Genomic DNA, 24,407 nt, shown 5'->3' with positions numbered 1-24,407 from the left:
AAACCTATTATAATCCACTATATGGGTGGAGTGATCGTTTTGATGTTTCTTGACAAATCTACCCTCGCGAGTGTGAATTTCTATTGATACTACACAAGCCTGTTTGACCCTTTGAATATATATTCGTTTGGGTCAGATACATCCGGTAAGCCCGCATCTACAGTGGTGGTGGGATTGTCACGTGATGTTCACATGTCATTCCTATAAAAGTGAAGGTGGATTGTGAATCTGACTACACACGTGGGCTTTGATTACTCTTATCAAATAAAGAGACTTTATGGTACTTTTTTGGACTATTGAACATTTTGGTTTAGGAGCACAAAGTAATACAACTTTATTTGTGAATTGTCTTTATATACACAATTTTAAGTGGCAGATTGTCCTATCAACACAATTTTGGTGTTTATCTAGAGCAATATTCTCATTATAAGGAACATTGATGCAGCCCTAGGTGGTGGCACACGGGGTTATTATATAAGTTTGGTTATTTTTTGCACATTTTTCTGTTCTTTTGTATTTTGTTTAGCGCTACACTTTTTTTTTATAGATTGTACACTTTTTACCTTGAAATATACATTTGGATGTGTTAGCAGCTTTTTTATATTTAGCGCAGTTTTCTCTTTTCTATTAAAAGTGAGTACACGCCTAAGTGAAAATGTCCAAATTGGCCCCAAAGTGTCAATATTTTGTGTGGCCACCATTATTTTAATGACATATTTACAAAAATGTGAGGGGTGTACTCACTTTTTTCAGATACTGTAAATTTGAGCATATAAAAACTGATGGTTTATGATCATAAACCTGATACCTGTATCTTATTAGCATGTTTGCATTTTCAAGTTGATAGTTAAAATGCTAAACATAATGTACAGGGAGTCCAGCTCCAGGCACAACAAAAAATATCTTAGCGTTGGGCCCCATCCCTACACTGCAATGATTAAATGCTTGTTATAGGTGTGCACAATTGAGGGAAAATACTTTATTCCTCACTCAAGCAAACTCTCCTCCAGTGGTACGAGTTGCTGCTGCTTCATCTCTAAAGGGCCGTACACATGAGCCGAATATTGGGTAGCATCAGCCGGTTAAATAGAAACCAGCAAACATGCAGCCCATGTGCATGTCAGCTGGTCTGTCGAAGGGGCATGAGAGAAAAAAGGTCTGCCAAATGACACCTGATCAACGCTCTCAGCCAATGGCAGTCCCCCTGTCAGAACACAAAAGCTCAGTGGTAGAGATTGCTGTACTAACCTTGCTTGTCTCAAGGTCTTCAGTTTGTTTTCATTCAGCCCGCTGTGTTGAATGGAAAAAAACTGTTAGTGTGCACTAGGCTTAAATTGCTCGCAGCTGTATTGAACATCCTGACAACAAGCAAAAGGACACCACCAGAGCAGACGTTAAAGCGGAGTTCCACCAAAAAATGAAAAGAAAAGTCAGCAGCTACAAATGCTGCAGCTGCTGACTTTTAAAAGAAGGACGCTTACCTGTCCAGGGCGCCCGCGATGTCCTCACCCAAAGCTGATCCGTCCCCTCCGGGTGCAGGCACAGGCATTGCTGGTAAGGGAATCAGGAAGTGAAGCCTTGCAGCTTCACAGCATGGTTCCCTACTGTGCATGTGCAAGTCACGCTGCGCATTCTAAGTGATCATTGCTGTCTTCTGGGACCTCTGTGTCTCTCAGAAGACAGCGAGGGGGGGGGGGCAGAGGAGAAGCCGGACATGCTGTAGATCGCCACGGATACGGTAGCAATCTTTTGCTGGAAGTGGGAGCAAATACCTGTATTAGACAGGTATCTGCTTCCCCCACCCCTCTGAAAGGTGACACCAGAGGGGGGGGATCCGGAGAGCGGAAGTGCCATTTTTGAACGGAACTCTGCTTTAAGGTTATTAATACTGCTTCCCATTAGACATAATTAGTATTTAATCCTATGAATGGATTGGTAAAGATGAAGTAGTGAAATATTTTTTCTGATGTTACATTTCTGTATATTTAATTGTAGGTCGTATTGCAAGAACATACAGTGAGATGTGTGTGAAAATCTTGGCAGGCTTACTGGAGTTCAAACAAGAGCACATTACATCAGGTATCTTTATAACTATTGTAGCAATAATAAATTGCTGTGTCTGTTTGACATTAAAGTAGATATCTGGGCTATACCTAACTAATCTTAAAAATGCTCCCTTTGCACTCCTAATCTGTGTAAGAAAGATCTGTATACTTACTTATTCTTTGGCTGCTCTAGTCTGGCCACGTGATCCAGCTCCCCTGGCAAGGGATGGACTGTAGTAAGCTTATGGTGATGGCATTGACAGCTGTTGTCAAGCACTCTCTTGTCTCCCCGGTAGCATTTCTTGGTTATCTTTTCAAATGGCACTTTTTACTGTGCTATATGCAACTTTATGCTTATGATTTTGGACTAATTTTTGGGTTGGATAAGCTTTGGTGAGAGAAATATAGAAGCTGCTATTGCTGACCATCTATAGATGCTATTCACTTGACTTTAATGCTCAACTCTAACATCAATGCTTCCTCATGCACTGTCTTAGAACACGCAGGCAGATGAGTAAAGTAGGGCACAATGTATTGGAGACAAATTGGGTCAGTACGATAGGCAACTATAATAAAAAAAAAAAAATCAGCAGTGAGAACCCCATGTTATTTCCTGTCAAATTTATTTTACGATACCTTATCTAGCAAAATAATATGTTATTTATCAAAAGAGAAACCAAAAAGGTTCACTCAGAAAAATTATAATTCTTTTACATGCGATTATAAACCAATGATAGAAAGTATACCGCGCTAAATGCTAAAAAAATGACATACAGGTACTAAATGATACACTGGTAACAATTAATAAAATTAATCAAACAGTCCCCAGTGAAAAAAAGGAGCTTGTGCTAGTGAAACAATATCCAGTGCTGTGACTTGAATAATAGATGGATGATTCCATGCTTCTTAAGTGCTGTAAATAGGGTGCCCCCCAATAGATGTGCATTCACCCCAGGGAGTGGATCAACTATGTCTAGTTAGGTCAAATGTGCGTGTGGGGCGACCCCTATGGATATCCTCTGGACCATTGATTGGCAGCGGTGAATGTTCCTTATATAAATAGATATAATAGAAAAAGCCTCATTGAGCAGTACCATTGATAAAGAGCTTTTTATTCCAAAAAATATAAAGGTATTGAACTCACATGTATGAGTGCCTAGCAGGTATACGTAAATCCGTGAAATCCGTCTGGTTGGTTGATGTAGCTGCTGGCTCAGTAAAGGCTTGATTTCCGGATTGAATGTGTATGTGGAAGTGTGTCACAATAAAGTGACTCAACCTCTATGCATTTCAGCCTATCAGATTGGTCGTCCTCAGGAAATTACCTTTTTATTATATTATATATGTTGTTATAAACCAATAAAACCCCTTCCTAATCTTAAAAAAAGGAAAATGATTGCCTTTCAGTAAACGACTGTTTTTGTCAGCCAAACTTCAGATATAGAAGCATTTTTTTTAACAGAACGTTAATCAACTAACATGTCATAGGTATATATATTGTCCTGTTGAGGTTTGAGCAGTGTATCTTATATTGTGAGCTTTTTCTGTTACTTCCCAGCTGTCATACAGACATTTCGGGACCTTGTTTGGCTGTGTCCTCAGTGTGTAAGTTCAGTATGCCATGCTCTTCCAGGCTGTGAAGGAAACATTCAGGATAATGAGGTAATTTGTAACACAATTCTCCATTTACTGCTTTTACCTAACAAAAATAATCTTTAACCACTTCCCATCCCAGCCATAATCATATGACATCCGCAGGAGGGATCTCCCATCCTGGGCGGGTGTCATATGACGTCCTGGGCTTCCCGGTCGTCTGGGGGGCGCGCGTGCGCCCCCGCCCCGTCACTCGGGAGCCAATGCGTGTGCCCGGCGGCCATCAACGGAGCAGGACCATGGATCTGTGTGTGTAAACACACAGATCCAGGTCCTGTCAGGGGATAGGAGACAGATCGTGTGTGCCCAGTATAGAGGAACGCCGATCGGTCTCCTTCCCTTGTGAGTCCCCTCCTCCTACAGTTAGAATCACCCCCTAGGTAACACAATTAACCCCATGATCGTCCCCTGTCCCTGCCAGTGACATTTATACAGTAATCAATGCTTTTGTATAGCACTGATTGCTGTATGAATGTGAATGGTCCCAAAATTGTGTCAAATATGTCCGCCGCAATGTTGCAGTCATGATAAAAATCGCAGATTTCCGGCATTACTAGTAAAAAAAATAAAAATAATAAAAATGCAATAGAACTATCCCCTATGTTGTAGATGCTATAACTTTTGCGCAAACCAATTAATATACGCTTATTGCGATTTATTTATTTTTTTTTTACCAAAAATATGTAGAGGAATACATATTGGCCTAAACTGAGGAAAACATTTTTTTTTTAAATGGGATATTTATTATAGCAAAAAATAATGCATTTTTTTCAAAATTGTCGCTCTTTTTTTTCATTTATAGCGCAAAAATTAAAAACCTCAGAGGTGATCAAATACCACAAAAAGAAAGCTCTTTTTGTGGGGAAAAAAATTATCAAAATTTTCATATGGGTTTCAAAAATCAGACAATGTGATTGTCTGGATTTGTTTCCACATTTTGTCTCCTATAGTTGAGGTATACCAATGATGACAATTACAGGCCTCTCTCATCTTTTTAAGTGGGAGAACTTGCACAATACTTTTTTGCTCCACTGTATATATCGAATAAAATAAAATAAAACAAATTATGGAGTGCATTTGATTTCTCGCATGAAGCAGAGGGCTTCGCATGAAGTGGTTTACCGTAAATCAAAGTATTAGTAAAACCAAGAACCATCTTCTCCCCTACTGCCTAAGGGTCAAGTTCCCGGACATGTGACCCCATCCACTACGCATAAGTTGGTGTCTGAGGTCTCTTGTGAATCCGCCCATCTAAACCATATTTTGTCAAATTTTTTGGGTCAACCATAAGCTTCATCGGTCATTATTCTGTATATAAAGGCAGGTTTGAATCATTCAGATTTTTACAGACCTCAATACCAACCCAGGCAGAGCAGATCCACTGGATTGCTATCACCTTCCTTGCGTAGAAGTATAGTGTATATTAAAATAATCATCTATCAAACCTAGCAAGCATCTCTCCGGGTTGCATATATTGAGCAGGATCATCATGATTTTTAATCAATACATTTGACTGTTTAGGTTCTCCGGGATACCAAGATGTACCTAGGCCATCTGGAAATACAGTTCCTTTTGTGTGTTCTGAATGTGCCCCCAAGGCCCCTGACAATTAAAGGCTCTTACAACATCCTCTTCATCTAGCTACAGGAGTGCCAAACTTCCCACTTTATCATGGAGACTTGCCTTGGGGAGCCTATAGAATCACAGAATTTCCAAATCATATAGATGTGACTTTCCCCTCTTTAGCTTTTCTCTTTAGTCACTGCAACGTAATCAATTATAATGCACTACATTTAATACAAATAACACACACTTGATGTTCCTCACAACCTATATTTTCCATATTTAGCATATCTTTATTGGCTTATGATTTTAAACTTAAGTATATTTTATCCACAGGGAAAGCAAGCCTTAATATGGCTTCTGGGGATGCATGGAGAGTTCATAACCAATGCACCGTATGTGTTGGAGGAATATGTTGATAATATTAAGACAGAGACCTCGCCAACCGTAAAAATGGAGCTCCTGACATCTCTGGTTCGAATGTTCCTCTGTCGGCCAGCTGAGTGCCAGGATATTTTGGGTCGCCTTATTTATTACTGTATAGGTAAGTGCTATTATTTGAAAATCCTGGTTGTTAACAGGGCTTTTGATACGGTTGCAGGACTCATCATTTATAATATTTGCAGATCATCATTGTGATCCATTGCCTGGAAATTATTTGGTGGTTTCCAAAGTATGGCTTGAGCTAAGTAAACAGTTGCATAAAAAAAAATATGTACTCTCACCAGAACTTTCCTATCTATGACTGTTGCATTTCTTTGTTGCCTTCAGTTGATATTTTTTTGTGTAAATACTGAATGGTTGTATGGAGACATTAGCAGATCAACTAGTTATTTTACTAAAATTTTTAAAAAATAGTTGGACTAGCCATTAGGGCTTTGACTTTGGTTCGGTGCTAAACTATCTGAGCTAGTTCTCTAGTTCTACTGCAAAGATCTGTGTTAGAAAGGTATGGGAGAAGATGAAGCACCTCTGTTAACCACTTACCTACTGGGCACTTTCCATCCCTTCTTGGCCAGGCCAATTGTCAGCTTTCAGCGCTGTCGCACTTTGAATGACAATTGTGCGGTCATGCAACTCCACATATTTATAATAATTTTTCTGTTATAAAAATTTGTAAATAAGTAATTTTTCTCCTTCGCTGATATGCACTGATGTGGCTGCACTGATTTCTCAGAGTTCAATCGGATTCTGTGTATGAGAATATTTGCTCTGAGAATATTCAAGCCATTAAAGTTGGAGTGAATTTGTACACATATTTATTAGGTTTGGAGTCAAGCAGCCTTTGATCCTATTTAGGTCTTAATTGCTGTTTTTGACCTTTGTAGGGAAGCCTCCCCTAGCCAGCAGTCCTACTGTGACAATGTAAAACACTCTGTGTTCTTTTGGAGTGCAATCTCCACAATTCTTTAACCACTTAAGGACCGCCTCACGCCAAAGCACGTTGGCAGAATGGCACGGCTGGGCACAAGCACATACCTGTACGTTGCTCTTTAGGTGCCCAGCCAGCGGCAGCACGCTCCCGACCCGGTCCTGAGCTCTGTGACCGGAATTTGGTCCGGGGCTTAAGTGGTTAAATACTCCACTTGGTGAGCTGATGACATTATAAAGCTTATAAATTAAGATCAAGGTTTGAGGGATATTGGAGAATGTTTCCCCATCATGGTCAAGAACAAGAGAATATTGGGGCATCACACAGCTCAGCAAACTGTGCAGAACTGAAACTAAAAAGAAAGAAGTGGGTTTTGTTCTGTTTTATTATAAAGAGTAGTGGTAGTCTGACTAGACTGGTGTGAAATGTCCTTCCTTTTGTTAAAAGCCTTAACACGGATCCGGGAAATAAAAGTTCAACTGCTTATGAAATTGATATTGTGTTTTACATCTATAGTTGGGTATTTCCATTACCCCAGAAACTGCCTATTTATATATTACTAATGTTACTAATTAAATGATTGGTTTATGAGGGTAAACCTGGAAAACGTATAGTGAGTGGCCACCAGCTTAAACTACCGTGCAGGGCTGATATACAAAAATGTGAGCATTACCTAAAAAGAGTATTTCCACTTTGAGCCCAAAGACTCACAGTGCCAGTAAGCCACGTCCCCACCCCTTCCTCATAGAAGTTTGAGTGACAGCTGCAGAAGCCTATGATTCCCACTGCTTTCAGTGTCTCCTGTGAGACCAGGAAGTGAGAGGAGCTGTGCTGTAGCTGGGACATTGCTGGAATAGTGAGAGGAGTCAGGTAAGTGTTTAGGGATAGGGGTGAGTAGTATAGGGGATGGGGAGTTTTTTGCTTTTCCGACACAATACAGTGATCAGTGCCCAAAAAAATTGTGACTGGAGGAAAACCGATATCCATGTTTCTGCTTAGCAGAAACACAAGATCTCCATCTTCCTTCCTCACAGAACGGCGGTCTGCCTTGTTTACATAGGCAGACCCCCATTCTGCCTCTCCTGTGAATGATCAACGGTTCCCTGTCGGCCACGCTGATTGGCTCCTTCTTTGTCCAGTCACAGCGGGAATGGGGCTCCAGTGGTGCACGCACGTGCCCCAGAGTCCGAAAAGAGGAATTATGTACAGGTACGTGATTTTGAGCTTAAAGTGTTTGTTAACCCAAAAAAAAAAAAAAAAAAAGGATCCTGCTTTTTTAAAGCATGTTATATGACACAGTGTTTGTCCTGTGTCATTTGGCCCCCTGTAACACCTAAAAAAAACTGGCTGATCCTGCCAGTTTCTCCCTACCCCTCTGTAAATTGACCACAGTGCATCATGGCTGCTGAGACCAGACAAAGTGGTCAGTTTATGTGCCTCTGTCATCAGCAGCCTGCTATCTGCTCTCCTCTCTGCTCCTGTGTCCTCCTCTCCCCCTACCCTCTCTGTCTGTGTGCAGGGCTGCTGTTAGAAATCACGGGGCCCCGTACAGGCTACCTGGACATTTTTTATTATTATTTTATTTTACAATTTTTTTTATTGGACGGGATAGGCTGCGCCACAGTGACAGGAGGGCACATAGGGGAAATCAGAAGCAGGCAGAACAGAGAGGAGGATCGGTGCCAGAGAAGCAATTACAGGAATAATGCCCTGTGTCTCTCCCTGCAGCAGCTGAGAGCTGTCAGGAGGAGAGAAACAGGCTTTCAGCTGCTGCACAGAACCACACAGGGCATCCTTCTGTAATTGCCCCTCCGTCTGACCACACCAATTCCCTCTGCTGTCCAGGCCCCACTGTGTGCCCGGGCCCCCTACAGCAGGACTGGTGGTCCCCCCCTATCAGCGGCCCTGTCTGTGTGTGAGCTGTCCCTCCTGCTGCTCTCATAACACTAACCTCTATACACCATCAGCACTGCCTCCTATTGAAATGTTCCCCTCTGTGAATGATTTCTAAATGTAGATGCTGTAAATACCTCATTTAAGAGCCATGATTGCGATCACCAGCCAGCGCTCTCCTCCTCCCCTCCAGACTAACATCAGCAGAGGAATCTCAGCCTGCCCGCTTCATCTCTCAGAGGAGAAAAGGAGAAAGCTGGACAGTCATGTGTATATATAATGTTTGGGGGTTATAAGTAATGTTCTAGCAAAAAAAAAATGTTTTTAACTTGTAAACTCCAAATTTCAGAAAAAGGCCCAGTCCTTCAGTGGTTAAGCAGTTAAAATAGCTAAACATCCAACTTCTGGGGCTCAAGGCACTGAAAGATGAAGGGTAGTCTCAAAGAAGAGAAATGGATCTTGCCAAAAATTAGACAATACAGGGAAAATGCAAAACATGTGGAAAAGGTCCGCACCCCCAAGTCCACAACAGGAACAAGTGGCAGCAGACACAAACCCCATGTGAGCCAATCTAGCAAGAGTGTAATGAAGATGATGAGTAAACTTAAATTGAATAAGCCTATCAGCCATACTAAATTCATCCTGAAAACAAACCTCAGTGGCCTTTTCCCAACCCTTCTCAGAAAGCCAAGTCACCAACACAAGCCATTTTGCGATGGGAATTCAGAAAGAGTTTAGCTCCAGCCACCGGAAGGCGGCCATAGAAAGTAGTCACCAACTTAGAAATCTCTGAATAAGATAGCGATAACGAGTTTTTTTACCTTCATGTAGAAAATACATTATGATAACATTGTGACTAAGGCTGGCCATAGACGGTTTAAATCTTCGCTGGTTCAGCAGGAACCATGTATGAGCAGGCTGAATGTACCAATGTGCTTGATCAACTTGGGTACAAAGAGCCTTCTGAAGTTTACTTCTGATGATCGCTAGAGGCTGCTATAGCCGCTAGCAATAATCACTGTCTTCTCCTGGCAGGGATGGCTGGGGGAAGACGATGGCTCGGCAATAGGGACGCTCCTGTTAGCACTGTCTGTGTTGATGGGGGAATCATGTGGTTGCAGGAAAAAAAGTTTGCACCGTCTATGGCCTGCATTAGAATCACTTTAACTCTACCTGTGCTGTGCTGGCAGACCTCATTATTAGTGGTAAACTAGATTTTGAACATTCTCTATCCTAACTAAGGGATAAAGGTCTGGAAGCAGGGCTTTTGCATTGTATGTTAATAAGGGGAATTTGGCCATTTGGGATAGAATCACTGTGAAATTGTTCAGAGTAGCTCGCTGTCTGCCCAGAGGCCTACTCCAAAGTATTTTATGGCGTTGGGAACACAGAGCAAACATACTGTGTAGTAGAGTTTTGTCAAATTTTATTGCAATAGTGGAAATACACGTAGTTTTTCAAAGCAACCACAGTTTCCTGACTTTTATAGATGAAACCTGAATGGTTACTAGAAAAAAAAACTGCTCTGGGTTTACAATTTGTGGGGAAAATGATTTTCTGCACACATAGGAAGTGGAGTAGGGGAGGGGAGACTAGTGAGAATTGCCTTCAAGGACACACAGCTAATTCCCAAGTGTCCTTACCACCAGTCAGATCCCCCTTTTCTTCTGCATTTACATCAGTTAGGTTTACCACATAGTACACAGTATTCTGGAAATTCTCTTTTCACTGAATACAAACCTTTCTCTGAACAGACAAGGGAGGACTAATGGAGTGTTTGGATCTCACCTTGTCCATTCAGAAAAATGCTTGTATTCACTAAAAAGAATGCAAGACATTTCTGAATTGAGGACTTGAAGAGGGTGCTACGAGTGCTATACCAGCTGATCTGGATGATCAAAGCCAACAGTAGAATGTAGCATAATATAATGTAGACTTTTAGCATTCTCAGCAATCCTCTGGTTGTAGTATACCAAGAATTGTTGATAACTAAACTGGAGACAGTACACAGCAAAAAATATTTAAACTTTTTTTTATACATTATTTACCATACCTATTCACTCTGTGCTGTAGGTAATAGACGCCATACCACTAACCAACATACCAATAGCATTTTTTTCTAAAATTTTAAAATTTATTTTTTCACTGAATTTACACACTTTCGCTAACATTCATTAAAATGAGGATTTAGAAAAGGACATCTGTTTAGTATGTTTCTTGATCTGTATGTTGATTTGAAAATGCCTCAGCCAAATTTATTTAGGGCCGGTTCACATCATGAATGTGTAGGTAACTAAGCTGGAGCCAGCTATGCGTTCCTGTGCATTTCACATGCAGTTCTGTGGGTGATATTTCAGCCTATTTGTTTTGAATTGGCTGAAATCGTACCACACCGCACCAAAAGTAGTGCATGCACTACTTTTTGAAATTCACTGCAACTGAATCGCATGGTAATTGTGTACCATGTAATCCAGTGTAGGCAAATGCATTGCAATATGCGCTTGGTAAGTCATTAACTACATTTTGACACCTGATGCAAATCACAACTGTAATGTGCTTTAAATGCGGTGTGGAAACCCGTGTTTTGTGCGTGTTTCTTGCACTGCGTTTAAAATGCACTGCAGTTGCATTCTTTTTCTTAGCAAAAATATATACCAAAATGATATGACTGAAAACTGTATTTTTGTAGATATGTTGTTGTAATAAACTTCATGAGACAATTACTCAATTTATGTATTTTGTAGAGGAGGAAACAAACATGGCTGTTCGAGATCGGGGTCTTTTTTATTACCGACTTCTATCATCTGGAGTGATTGAAGCGATGAAAGTTCTCAGTGGTCCAAAATCAGACCCATCATTGGGAGTTTTGGTTGATAGAACAGAGCAACCAATTAACAGCTGGGTAACAGATTTCAACACACTGACTCCTTTATATGACAAGAAGCCTTATGAATCACTTTCTGCCAGTCTTACTAAATGTGAACTGCCCTCTGTTGCAAAACAGCTTGAAGGTAGGTTTATTATAATGAACACATTTTGCATTGCTGTTTATTTTATTTGCGGTGCTGTTAATGCTTAGGAAAATCTATTTTCAAGTCTCACAGTTGTGAAAAAACCTATGGTAAAACAAAAATACTACTAATAGCTGAATATGGTTGATTGTCATTGGTTTATTATAGTCCTCAAGGGACAGAAGATGTGAACAAAACATATACCTCTATAGTGTGTACATGTCTGAATCCAGAGCAATAAGTGTAATTTCTGTCTGCTGCCTTGTCCCTCTGCTATCTGCATTAGTCACTTCTGACAAGTATTCCTGACACCAATGCATAGAAAGGGGAGATGACTCCACCGCCCCATCATGCCTCTGCTGTGACGTTGCAAGGGGTGGGGCCTTCCAATGACATCACCGGATGGCCACACCCCATGGCTATATAAGTAATGGCATAAGCTGGGAGCTAACACCACAGCAAGAGCTAGCAGCGGGAGAAGAACTGGAGGAAGAACCGGCAGAGGAAGAAGACATCAGCGCAGCAAGAAGAACCAGAGGAAGAAGACATCACCGCTGGAGCTACTTTAAAAAGCGCTGGAAAACACGCTGGAGCTACTTTAAAAAAGGACTTTGTCAAAAACTTGTGTACTGGTTTTATTTATTTTTTACACTTTTTTTTTTGAGTGGGGGGCTGGGATCTGGGGCGGTGGTTGTCAGGGTCCGTGGGCAGGGGGCTTATTGGAAAAGGGGGCTTGTTATAGGGAGGCGTCAATTTTCCAATAAGCCCCCCCACCCATGGACCCTGACAACCACCGCCCAGAGGCCCTTGTCCCCATCAAAATGGGAACAAGGTGCTTTGGGGTAAGGGACGCAGAGACCGTCTGAGCCAAAGCTTGCTTGTTTATTTTTTTATTGTGGCGTGGGGGTTTCCCTTAAAATCCATGCCATCTGGTATGGTCTTGGGGGTGGGGACCCCATGCAGTTTATTTTTTATTTTATTTTGGCGTGGTGTCCCCTGCTCAAGATTCATACCAGGCTCAAAGGGCCTGGTATTGTCAGATCCCATTCATTGAGATCATATGGAAGTCGGACATGAACCCGGCCTTATTGTCAAAGCTTAATTGGAGAAGCTGAAGTTAGATACACATCATAACCAATCCCGACCATACAAAAAAAATCTTCCATCCACCCTAAACAGTGCAAATGGACAAATGTCCCACTGTGGCCATAGCATTTTGACAGCTGGCCCCACCAGCTGTCAAAATACCTGAAAAGTGCTTGTATTTGACTGGGTGCAGGCACTGCACTGAAAATGATCTGCCACGCTCCTTCAATCTTTCAATGGGGAGGCACCCAACAGGACCTGCTGAGTGAATTTCAGCCAGTTCATCACTAGCTAAAATTACTTTCATGTATGATCAGTTTTAGCAGTAGAGTTTAAGTGGTTGTAGATCCTTACATATACCCAGTGAAGTGACTGGTCCCAGGTGATACACAGAGATGAAACCAATCCTCTTACATCAATTGTACTTGTTTATCTGCAGCCGTCTTTTCCCTACATCCATTCAAAGTGCTAAATTTACACAGGATCTCTCAGCTCTGAAAAAGCAGGGGGTGGAGAGCTGAAGTTACATTAGTGAGGTGAGCTCTGACAGCTGACTGGAGGGAAGGGACAAACTCTCCTTTGCACAGCACACAAGAACAGGGTTGAAGCTGTCAATCAGCTGATGGTCCCTCCTCTGTCACCATTTTTCTCTTGGTGTCAGGAAAACGGGTCAGAATTAACTCATGCTGATAGCAAAGGAACGAGGCAGTGGACAGAAATTACACTTAGTACTCTGGATAGAGGCAAGTACACTGTATAGAGCAGTGTTTCTCAACTCCAGTATTCAAGGCGCCCCAACAGGTCATGTTTTCAGGATTTCCTTCAGATGAAACGGCTGTGGTAATTACTAAGGCAGTGAAACATCAAATCGCATGTGCAAAATAATGGTTAGCCTGAAAACATGACCTGTTGGGGCGCCTTGAGGACTGGAGTTGAGAAACACCACTATAGAGGGATATGCTTTGTTCATATTTCATTTCTGAGGTTTACAACCACTTTAAGTTAAGTTTTAGAGTAGCGTTTGTACCAAGTTTAGCGCTAAGGTTAGGGCTGGAGATTCAGTCTCTATGGGAATTATTTTGCTGAAAAAAGAAGAAATGTTTCACATTTGCATTTTTCTTAAAATGTCATTTTATTAAAGCAATATGCAGGCGGTCCTCAGGTTACAAATACCGTATATACTCGAGTATAAGCCGAGATTTTCAGCCTCTTTTTTGAGGCTGAAAGTGCCCCCCTCGGCTTATACTCGAGTCATCGCTGTCTGCCCGCTCGATCAGCGTGTCGAGCAGACAGACAGCGGCCATTCTATAATTCAAAAGCCGCGCCTCCGGCTCCGCCTTCGCCTGTGATAGGCGGAACACTGAATTTCCCAGCAGCCTGTGTTCCGCCTATCACGGACATCGTATCATCCTCGTACTACGGACGAGGATGATACGATGTCCGTGATAGGCGGAACACAGGCTGCTGGGAAATTCAGTGTTCCGCCTATCACAGGCGAAGGCGGCGGCGCAGCTTTTGAATTTTACAATGGCCGCCGAGGCGCCGACGAAGAGGGCACGGGACGGAGGCAAGGCAAGGCACGGGACGGGACGGGACGGAGGCAAGGCACGGCGGCAAGGCACGGGACGGAGGCAAGGAGGCAAGGCACGGGACGGAGGCTCGGGACAAAGGCTCGGGACACAGGTAGGCTGTACACACACACACACACACACACACACACACACACACACACACACACACACACACACACACACGGATGGAGACACACACACACAGGGATGGATGGATGGATGGAGACACACACACACAGGGATGGATGGATGGAGACACACACACACAGGGATGGATGGATGGATGGATGGAGACACACACACACAGGGATGGATGGATGGATGGACACACACACACACAGGGATGGATGGACGGACACACAGGGATGGACGGACACACAGGGATGGACGGACACACACACAGGGATGGACAGGCATGTCTCACCCTCGGCTTATACACGAGTCAATAAGTTTGCCAGTTTTTTTGGGGGTAAATTGGGGGCCTCGGCTTATATTCGGGTCGGCCTATACTCGAGTATATACGGTAAGATAGGGTCTGTAGGTTTTGTTCTTAAGTTGAATCTGTTTGTAAGCCGGAACAGGTACATTTTTTAAGTGTAACTCCAGCCAAAAAAAAGTTTTTTAAGCTTTTTGGATAGCATAGGGAAGGGTTAACACCCCTGTAATGTTTTTTTTTTTTGTTGTCTGTGCCCCAGTTCAGAAGAATTCACCTCAATTTCTGTCCCAATGACAATTGGATTTTGAAAATTTTGCTTTGTTATGAAAACAAGGATTGGTGATAAAGCTTCAGTGGAGACACCTTTTTCCCATGATAACTCTTACAGGAGTGAATTTCCCTTCCTAGGGGTAGATTTCTTCTCCCTTTCTGTTGTCTCCTTCCGTTTTAAAGTAGGAGTTGTTTGTAAGTCAGATGTATGTAACCCAGGGACCGCCTATATGCAATACAACGCTGATCTTGCAAAAATTCTAGTTGCCTGATTTTCACGTTGATTGAAAACTTTTATGCTTTTTGAAACTTTGCAGTATACTGATTAAAAATTCACTTTCTGCAAACTTGCTACTGTTCTACTGCTTTAACCTCCAAGAAGAGGTTATACCCCAAAAGCTGGTCCTGAAAATTTGGATGTTAGTGCAAATATATCACAGACAGTACTTGTTGTAATTGATAAGCGACCTAAAATGTATTGAGCTTTGAAATAGGCAACCTGGGTTTTTCGAAATAAGCTGTGTACTGTCCGTGATACTTTTTTTATTTGCACTAACATACAATTTTTCAGGACAAGCTTTCGGGGTCTGTCCCCTTCTTCAAGGTCCAGTACTGCTTGGACCTTGAAGAAGGGGACAGACCCCGAAAGCTTGTCCTGAAAAATTGTATGTTAGTGCAAATACAAAAAGTATCACGGACAGTACTCAATTTTCTCTGTCACAATAGCACTAATACGGCTACAATCACATTGAAGTAGAAATAAGCTGGAAATGGCAGCTTCGGCAGAGGTTTCCTAAGCATATTGTAGAATTTAATTTAGTAGCAGGTAAAAGTCCTATCTTTACTAGAAAAAGGTGTGAAATTTACTTCTAGAAGATGAAGCCATGTAAAACCATGTATATACAGTACACCATGGAAAATTCTGTGAGGTGGGAATTTCCTTTACCGCAAATTGTAATAATCGATTTTGTTTGGATGTAGATTTGCAGTCACCTGAGAATCCTGAAGTGTGCAAAGAACCTATTGACCTATTCAGTTTAATTAATGACATTGCAATAACCCCAGAGCTGTTTGAGAAAAAATGGACTTCTATAGCTACAGAGCTATGTTTGCATATTGAATGGAAGCAGGACGCAGAGCCAGACCTCCTACTGACATCTCTTCACGTACTGAATATTTACACCATCGCTAAGAGCAAAGCTGGCACACAGCCGTGGAAGTCTTATCTCTATGCACAGGACAGTAATGGAAATATGTTTCTTGTAGAATTAATACTCGGCACCAATCCGCCCTTCCTTAAAGCCATAATTAAACAGGATACAGAGAATAAAGATACATTAAGTAACTTTGTATCACTTCTGAAAAGTGCAGTATCAACAGTTCTGAAACTGACCAGGTAATGCTATTAAAAGACTTATGATGATGGAAGGCCAACATAGAAAATGTAACCACCAATTGATGTCAATTTACAGCTGTGTCAAATTACAATTTGTCAAATTACAGCCGTGTCATCACAAATTGTTGTAAGCATCATGCTATCCATTATGTCAGCTGTAGCTTCATGCATTAGTACGAAGTTGTTTAGAATCATGAGCAAATTGCCTCTGGAGAACTTATGGATTTGTTGGAAACCAAAATTTTACTAAAAGAAACTATTTTAACAGCCAAGAGAAAACACAGATGCATGCCATTGCAAGTTGTTAAAGCAAAAAAAGAGAAATGTAGCCAAATACACGTGTGTTTATGTAAATACTGTATACATGCATATATATATAATTGTATGTACATATCTATTTATCAATTAACTTCTATATTAAGTAAAAAAAAAAAAAATCGACACCAAAGGTAATGTTCTTCTTTGTCACGCTGTTATTATCACCTGATGTTTGTCACTGATGGCTGATGTGTTAAAATTTAAAGTATTCTAACAGGAAAATGTATTGTTTGCCATAGTGACCAGTCAGCTTCCAAGCTATCATTTCAGAAATCCACTTCTGTCAATTAAATACAGATTTTAATTAGTTGAATTTGTATCAAATACCTTTCATATTAGCAAAGCTTTCCTACACCAGTAGCCACTGGTACAGCTTACTGAATGAACTACAAGCAACTGTGAATAAAGTAACCTGTCAGGCTTACCCAGTGGAGGTTGGCATTTAAGGCTCCATTTATCAGAATTTTTGTTGTTAGCAACCGATCAGATTACAATTGCTTTCCAGTGCAGGATTCATGTACAGTGCTGTCAAAAAGTATTTGGCCCTTCCTTTTTAATTTTTTTTGCATATTTGTCACACTTATATGATTCAGATCAAACTAATTTTAATACTACAAAAAGATAACTCAGGTAAATACAAATGTAGTTTTTAAATGATTTATCATTTATTAAGGGGAAAAAAAACTGTCCAAACCTGCCTGGCTTTATGTAAAAAAGTAATTGCCCCCTAAACCTAATAACTGGTTGTGCCACCCTTGGAGGCAACAACTGCAATCAGGCGTTTGCGATAACTGACAGAGTCTTTCATATCGCTATGGTGGAATTTTGGCCCACTCTTTTTTGCAAAATTGTTTTATTTCCGCCACATTGGAGGATTTTCGAACATGAATGGCCTGTTTAAGGTCATGCCACAGCATCTCAATTTTAGATCTGGACTTTAACTAGGCCACTCCCAAACCTAATTTTTTTTTTTTTTGAGCCATTCAGAGGTGGACTTGTTGGTGTGTTTCGGATCATTGTCCTGCTGCTTGACCAAAGTTTGCTTGAGCTTAAAGTGATTTGTAAAGGGTTTTTTTTTTTTTTTTTTAAATAACAAACATGTAATACTAACCTGCTCTGTAAGGGTTTTGCACAGAGCGGCCCGATCTTTCTTTTCTGGGGTCCCCCGGTGGCACTCCTGGCCCCTCCTCTTCAAGTTCCCCCACAGAGAGCCATTTTCCATGGGGTCACTCATGCATCCATTGACAGACAGCCCCGCTGCTAATCTATAAATCTATCCAATGAGAACCCGAGACAGAGGCTGGAGCTGCTGTGCTCTTCCTTGAGGTTGGAACGATCCGGTTCAGGTAAGAAAAAGGGGGGCTGCTGCAGCACAGAAGATTTTTCCCCTTAATGCATAGAATGCATTAAGGTGAAAAACCTTGGGACTTTACAACTTATTTAAGATCAGAAACAGATGCGCAGACCTTCTCCTGCAGGATTTTCTGGTAGGGCGCAGAATTCATGGTTCCTTCCATTATGGCAAGTTGTCGAGGTCCTGAAGTTGCAAAACAGCCCCAGACCATCCCACCACCACCACCATGTTTGACTATTGGTATAATGTTTTTCTTATGAAATGCTGTGTTAGTTTTGTGCCAGATGTTATTGGATGCACAAAAAATATTTGCCCAAAAGTCTTGGGGATAGTCGAGGTGTTTTTTGGCAAATGCGAGACAAGCCTTTGTGTTCTTTTTGGTCAACAGTCGCTTTCATCTTGGAATTCTCCCATGGCTGCCATTTTTACCCAGTCTCTTTTGGGTGCATTTATGACCTCATGGATGAGACGTCTTTGTGCTCTTGAAGTAATTTTGGTAGGCCGGCCACTCCTAGGGGAGATCTTGTCTATATTCCTATTGCACACATTCCTGGAAGCAAGGCTCATCAGTAATGGGTGCTGCAGCGATTACCAGCTGAATACCGGAAACACCAAGTGTACATATTCGCCAGCACACCAGGAATCTTCAGTTATCGTCCAAAGGTTTTTATTGCAGAAAGATCACATCACAAGGACAAGTACAATGTTTCAGAGCCACACAGGACCCCTTCATCAAGCATGTGATTACTGGGAAGGTTTGCCACTGTTTCAAGTTTTCTCCATTTTTGGATAATGGCTCTCACTGTGGTTCACTGGAGTCCCAAAGCCTTAGAAATGGCTTTGTAACCCTTTTCAGACTGATGCATGTCAATTACTTTGTTTCTTATCCCTTCTTGAATTTCTTTAGATCGCGACATGATGTGTTGCCTTTTGAGATCATTTAGCATGCTTCACTTTGTCAGACAACTTCATGTGCGGATCTATATTCAGCCATCTGCTTGCTCAGCAGGGATCGCTCCATTGATCCCTGCTGAGCCGGCGGGTGACATGTTCTGACAAGTACTGTGCAGAAACGGACCTGTCAGATCTCCGCTCTCCTATATGGGGGGATCGGATGAAAACGAACCATCTGGAGCGACCGTACAGGTCCACCTGAAAAAACTGACAGGCAGATCTGAATGGTCCATATGTGTGAATGGGCCCTAAGTGATTTCTTGATTCAACAGGCCTGGCAGTAATCAGGCCTGGGTGTGGCAAGTGAAATTTTACTTAGCTTTCCAAAAAATGTGGTTAATCACAGTTCATCCATGATTTAGCAAATACTTTTTCACATAGGGGCAGGCAGGTTTTGACAGCTTTTTTCCCTTATTAAATGAAATAATCATTTAAAACCTACATTTTGTATTTACTGTTATCTTTGTGTAATATAACTTTTTTTTGGTTGAATCATTTAAGTGTGACAAATATGCAAAAAAATAAAAAATTCAGGAAAGAGTCAATACTTTTTCACAGCACTGTAGATGCATTGCGTGTTTTAGGTATAGTAATGCTAAAGCACATGTGACGGTCAAAACAATTTAAACAAAGTTTAGAATTCCAGGTGTATTTCAGCTTATGAGCCACAATCAGATACAGGGACGTTGATTTACTAAAGGCAAATATACTGTGCTCTGCAAGTGCAGTTGCTCTAGATCTGAGGGGAAACTCTGCTGATATCATCTAATCACATGTAAGCAAAAAGGCTGTTTTTATTTTCCTTGCATATGAAGTATTTTATGCAAAGTGATGTTTTTCCCCATTTACTAAGCTCTGGAGCAAGTGCACTTGCAATGCACAGTATATTTGTATATAGGCCTAATTCAGCCCCATTGGGTGCTGGGGAGGGTTGTGCAAAATGCATTTGAAGTGTTGTATGGCATCAGTATGTCTGCACTTTGGCAAAGGGTCACTGTGTGTCACCAAAACATTGGAGGATTGCTAAGGATAACTAGATAGTATTCCCTGTTAAGGACATGATCCATTATGCACTCTGCCAGGGACACACCAAGCATAAGGCACACTAATAGCAAAATAATAAACATAAAAGGGTGCTCAAACTCAGATGTGCTCAACACAGGAACATGCTGACAGGAGACTTTGGAGAACACATGACATATTGATTGCAAGGAGTGCAAGGGATAATCTGACAACATTGGTAATTCGAGCAGGCACATGCTGACATATGGAATTCTCTGCCATGGACATGCAAAGCACACTATGCAGTCTGCCAAGGAATGTTTGAATCCTCTAGGTCAGTGATGGCGAACCTTGGCACTACAGATGTTTTGGAACTACAATTCCCAGGATACTCATCTACACTGCAGAGTGCATGAGCATCATGGGAAATGTAGTTCCAAAACATCTGGGGTGCCAAGGTTCGCCATCACTGCTCTAAGTGAATCAAGAATGGCAAAGGATCTGGGGGTCATAGTAGATCCTAGGCTTATTGATAGCATGCAATGTCAGGCTGTAGCAAGCAAGACTGGCAGACAACTAGCATGCATTAAAATGAATATTTACTCAAGAGATAAAACTTTTAAATATGCCACTTTACAAGAGTTCAGCCAGTTTGGCATCCAGTTCTGGTCGCCAATCCTCAGGAAGGATGTCCTATAACTGTAGAGAGTCGAGAGAAGACAAAGGTAATAAGGGGGCTGGGGGATCTCAGTTATGGGGAACGAATAGAAACATTGTCTTGGTTCACACCTATGCGTTTTTTAGTGCAGTTTGCAGAAATGCACTACAGTCCACTTAACATAGTTTCCTATGGGACACGTTCACATCTATGCGTTTTTCAGCGGCTGAGTCTTTTGGAAGGGATCAGGGGACTTTTTTTTTTTTTTGTCCTACAGCACATTGCGTTTTGCATGTAATAGACTTCAATTGACCCGCATCAAAAACCCAAGTGTTGCGTTTTTAAATGTGTTTTGTGGGGGGTTTTCTCCCTAATGAACTGTGATTAACCGGTTGTTAACTACTTCCATACCAGGCCTATTCTGGCTCTCCTCTCCTACATGTAAAAATCATATTTGTTTTGCTAGAAAATGACTCAGAACCCATAAACATTATATATCGTATTTTTTAGCAGACACCCTATGGAATTTTTTTTTATTGTTTATTTTTTTATTTTTACACTTTCTTTTAAAAAAAATAACATTTTTATTCCTTTTACAAGGAATATTAACATCCCTTGTAATAGGAATGGTGTGTGATAGCTCCTCTTTATGGAGAGATGTGGGGTCCCACATCTCTCCTCCAGGCTGGAAAGATTGAGATAAAAAAAAATGACAGATCTCTTTCTTTCCAGCCGAGATCTGGGCTTTGTTTACTTCCGCAGCCTGGGCGTCAAGTCATAACATCGCACCTGGGCCTCCAACAGTCATAGAGATGACTGGGGACCATCTGGTCACAGGAAATCTCTATGATCATCCTCAGGCAGCGGTGCATTCTTTCTCTGGGACACCGATAGCACGGGCAAGCCCAGAGAAGCACAAGGGCGGCAGGAGGGGGGATGTCCCCTACTGCTGCCTGTAAGAACAATCAAGTGGCTGAACTGCCTCTATAATTGTTATTACAGTGCACAGAATCACCGGCTGAAAAAGATATCTGAATAATGCCTGTAGCTGCAGGCATCACTCAGATATCCCACTCAAATGACGTGATTTGGCTGGAAGTGGTTAAAGAGGAGGGCCAGTTTAAAAAAAAAAAAATTAAAAGTCAGCAGCTGCAAACACTGTAGCTGCTGACTTAATAAGCACACTTACCTGTCCAGGGCGCTCGCGATGTCGGCCGCCCGAGGCTGACCCGTCCCTCGGCTCTCGGGTCCCGGCGCCGCCATTTTGGCTAAGGGAAACAGGCAGTGGACTGTTTTGCACTATATGAGTTTATATGCATTTTTGATATATAGGATTGGTTTGCACTTTTAATGCCCTGTACACACGGTCGGAAATTCTGACGGAAAAGATAATATTGTCGGAAAATCCGCTCGTGTGTGGGCCCTATCGGACTTTTTCTGTCAGAAATTCCGACTGAAAAAATTTGAGGGCAGGACAAAAAATCGTACTTTCTCCGATCGTTTGTAGAGAATTCCGATCGGACAAAGTGCCACGCATGCTCATATCAAATTACGAGACCAAAGCTATTAACTACTAGCCTGAACGTAGTCCCCTCGTAAACGAACCAACATCACCACATTCCCGAAAGATCGGATTTTCAGATAACTTTGTCCAACCGTGTGTATGCAACACATGTTTTGGACAAAATCCATCTGGAAAAAATCTGACGGATTTTGTGGTCGGAATGTCCGACCGTGTGTACAAGGCATATGAGTTTTATGAATTTTGCACATTTATTTTTGATCACATAGGAATTGATTTACATTTGTTATATATGGCATGTTTTACCAGATTTACTCAGGATTTGCTATGGACATACCATTGTGCACATATATATTTTAAGTGTCACTAGCACTGGTTTTAAGCATAGCTACATATCATTGATTTTATATCAATCAAACAGCAGCTGTGTGTTTATATATATATATATATATATATATATATATATATATATATATATATATTTATATTTATATATAAAAAATACAGTGCCTTGAAAAAGTGTTTGTACACATTTTGTCATGTTACAGCCAAAATGTAAATGTATTTTATTTGGATTTTATGTGATAGACCAAAATTAATGCGGAATTTCGGCCAGCAAAAGACCGATGAGAGCTTTTCATCAGAAAATGCGACCGTGTGTATGCTCCATCGGAATTTAGCTGGCCGAATTCCCGCCAGCAAAAATTTGAGAGCATGTTCTCAATTTTCCCGATGGAAAAACTTTCTATCGGAAATTCTGATCGTGTGCATGCAATTCAGGCGCGCAAAAACTCACGCATGCTCAGATTCAACTAAGAGATGAAAGCTATTGGCTGCTATGTATTGAACTTCCTTTTTCAAGCCCAGCCATATGTGTTGTACGTCACTGTGTTCTTGGTGGTCGGAATTTGGTGTGACCGTGTGTAGGGATGGCCAAACTGTTCGCCCGGCGGTCGTTTCGCTGCAAATTTTGCGTGTTCGAAAATTCGCCCGATCGGCGGACTATTGCCGCTGTTTACAGTGTGAAAGAACTTTGACACATGATGACACATCTATCATGGGGTAAAGGACAGCCAATTGAGACATTTCAGCATATGGACAATTGGACATTCCCCCTACCTTATAAATAGACCTGATCTGGTGGCCATTTTACATTCTGTCTTATGTCATTATAGGGAGAGGTTGCTGTGTGGAGCAGGGAGAGACTGTAGTGACACAAATCGCTAGCTATTAGGTCCACAAAAGTCCTTTTAAGGACTGGTATGGTATAGGTGTATTTACAGTATATGGGGTTCAGTGCACTGCTGTGCTGGTGATTGTAGCAGCCTGTCTTTTGTCAGTGCAGGGAGGGACAGGACGCTGTGTGCAGCAGGGACAGTCAGTTTAATCATTAGCTATTACTATTAGGTCCACAAAGGTCCTTTTAAGGACTGGTATAGGTGTACAGTATATAGGGTTGTACACGTAAAATATACTTTCTTCCAAATATAGAAAGAATATTATACTTGACTGCTGCCCTATTCTGCAGCAGTCCTTTATCAGTGTAGGGACTGAGGTACAATCTGCAAATCACTAGCTACTAGGTCCACAAAGGTCCTTGTAAGGACTGGTATAGGTGTACAATATATAGGGTGCTGGTGCACTGCTGCAGATTACTGCCCTATTCTGCAGCAGTCCTATATCCGTGTAGGGACTGAGGTACAGTCTGCAAATCACTAGCTACTAGGTCCACAAAGGTCCTTGTAAGGACTGGTTAAGGTGTACAATATATAGGGTGCTGGTGCACTGCTGCAGATTACTGCCCTATTCTGCAGCAGTCCTTTATCAGTGTAGGGACTGAGGTACAGTCTGCAAATCACTAGCTACTAGGTCCACAAAGGTCCTTGTAAGGACTGGTATAGGTGTACAATATATAGGGTTGTGGTGCACTGCTGCTGACTGCTGCCCTATTCTGCAGCAGTCCTTTATCAGTGTAGGGACTGAGGGACAGTCTGCAAATCACTAGCTACTAGGTCCACAAAGGTCCTTGTAAGGACTGGTATAGGTGTACAATATATAGGGTTGTGGTGCACTGCTGCTGACTGCTGCCCTATTCTGCAGCAGTCCTTTATCAGTGTAGGGACTGAGGTACAGTCTGCAAATCACTAGCTACTAGGGCCACAAAGGTCCTTGTAAGGACTGGAATAGGTGTACTATTTTGTGTGCAGTATATAGGTGTGTAATACACGTATAAAATACTTGCACATATAGAAAGCATAGTATAGTGCATTTCCCCTGTGCAGCATTGTGACTGGGGTAAAGGA

At 41.7% G+C, this 24,407-nt stretch overlaps 1 protein-coding gene across 1 annotated transcript in view; it reads left to right on the top strand.

Moving 5' to 3' along the window:
• AP4B1 (adaptor related protein complex 4 subunit beta 1) overlaps positions 1-17,045 on the top strand; it is a 65,003-nt gene extending 47,958 nt beyond the window's left edge. Inside the window, exons 7-11 of the mRNA XM_077481568.1 lie at positions 1,996-2,079; positions 3,604-3,707; positions 5,598-5,805; positions 11,271-11,537; positions 15,882-17,045. Coding sequence (XP_077337694.1) covers positions 1,996-2,079; positions 3,604-3,707; positions 5,598-5,805; positions 11,271-11,537; positions 15,882-16,300 — 1,082 coding nt within the window. The 3' untranslated portion in view covers positions 16,301-17,045. The remainder of the gene's footprint in view (positions 1-1,995; positions 2,080-3,603; positions 3,708-5,597; positions 5,806-11,270; positions 11,538-15,881) is intronic.
• The last annotated feature ends 7,362 nt before the right edge of the window (positions 17,046-24,407 follow it).

This window comes from Lithobates pipiens, unplaced genomic scaffold, assembly GCF_037356315.1.
Source record: "Lithobates pipiens isolate NorthernLeopardFrog02 unplaced genomic scaffold, aLitPip1_a1.2 Scaffold_16, whole genome shotgun sequence".
NCBI lineage: Eukaryota > Metazoa > Chordata > Amphibia > Anura > Ranidae > Lithobates > Lithobates pipiens.
The sequence above is the reverse complement of the archived record's forward strand: the minus strand, read 5'-3'. Positions and strand labels throughout refer to the sequence as shown.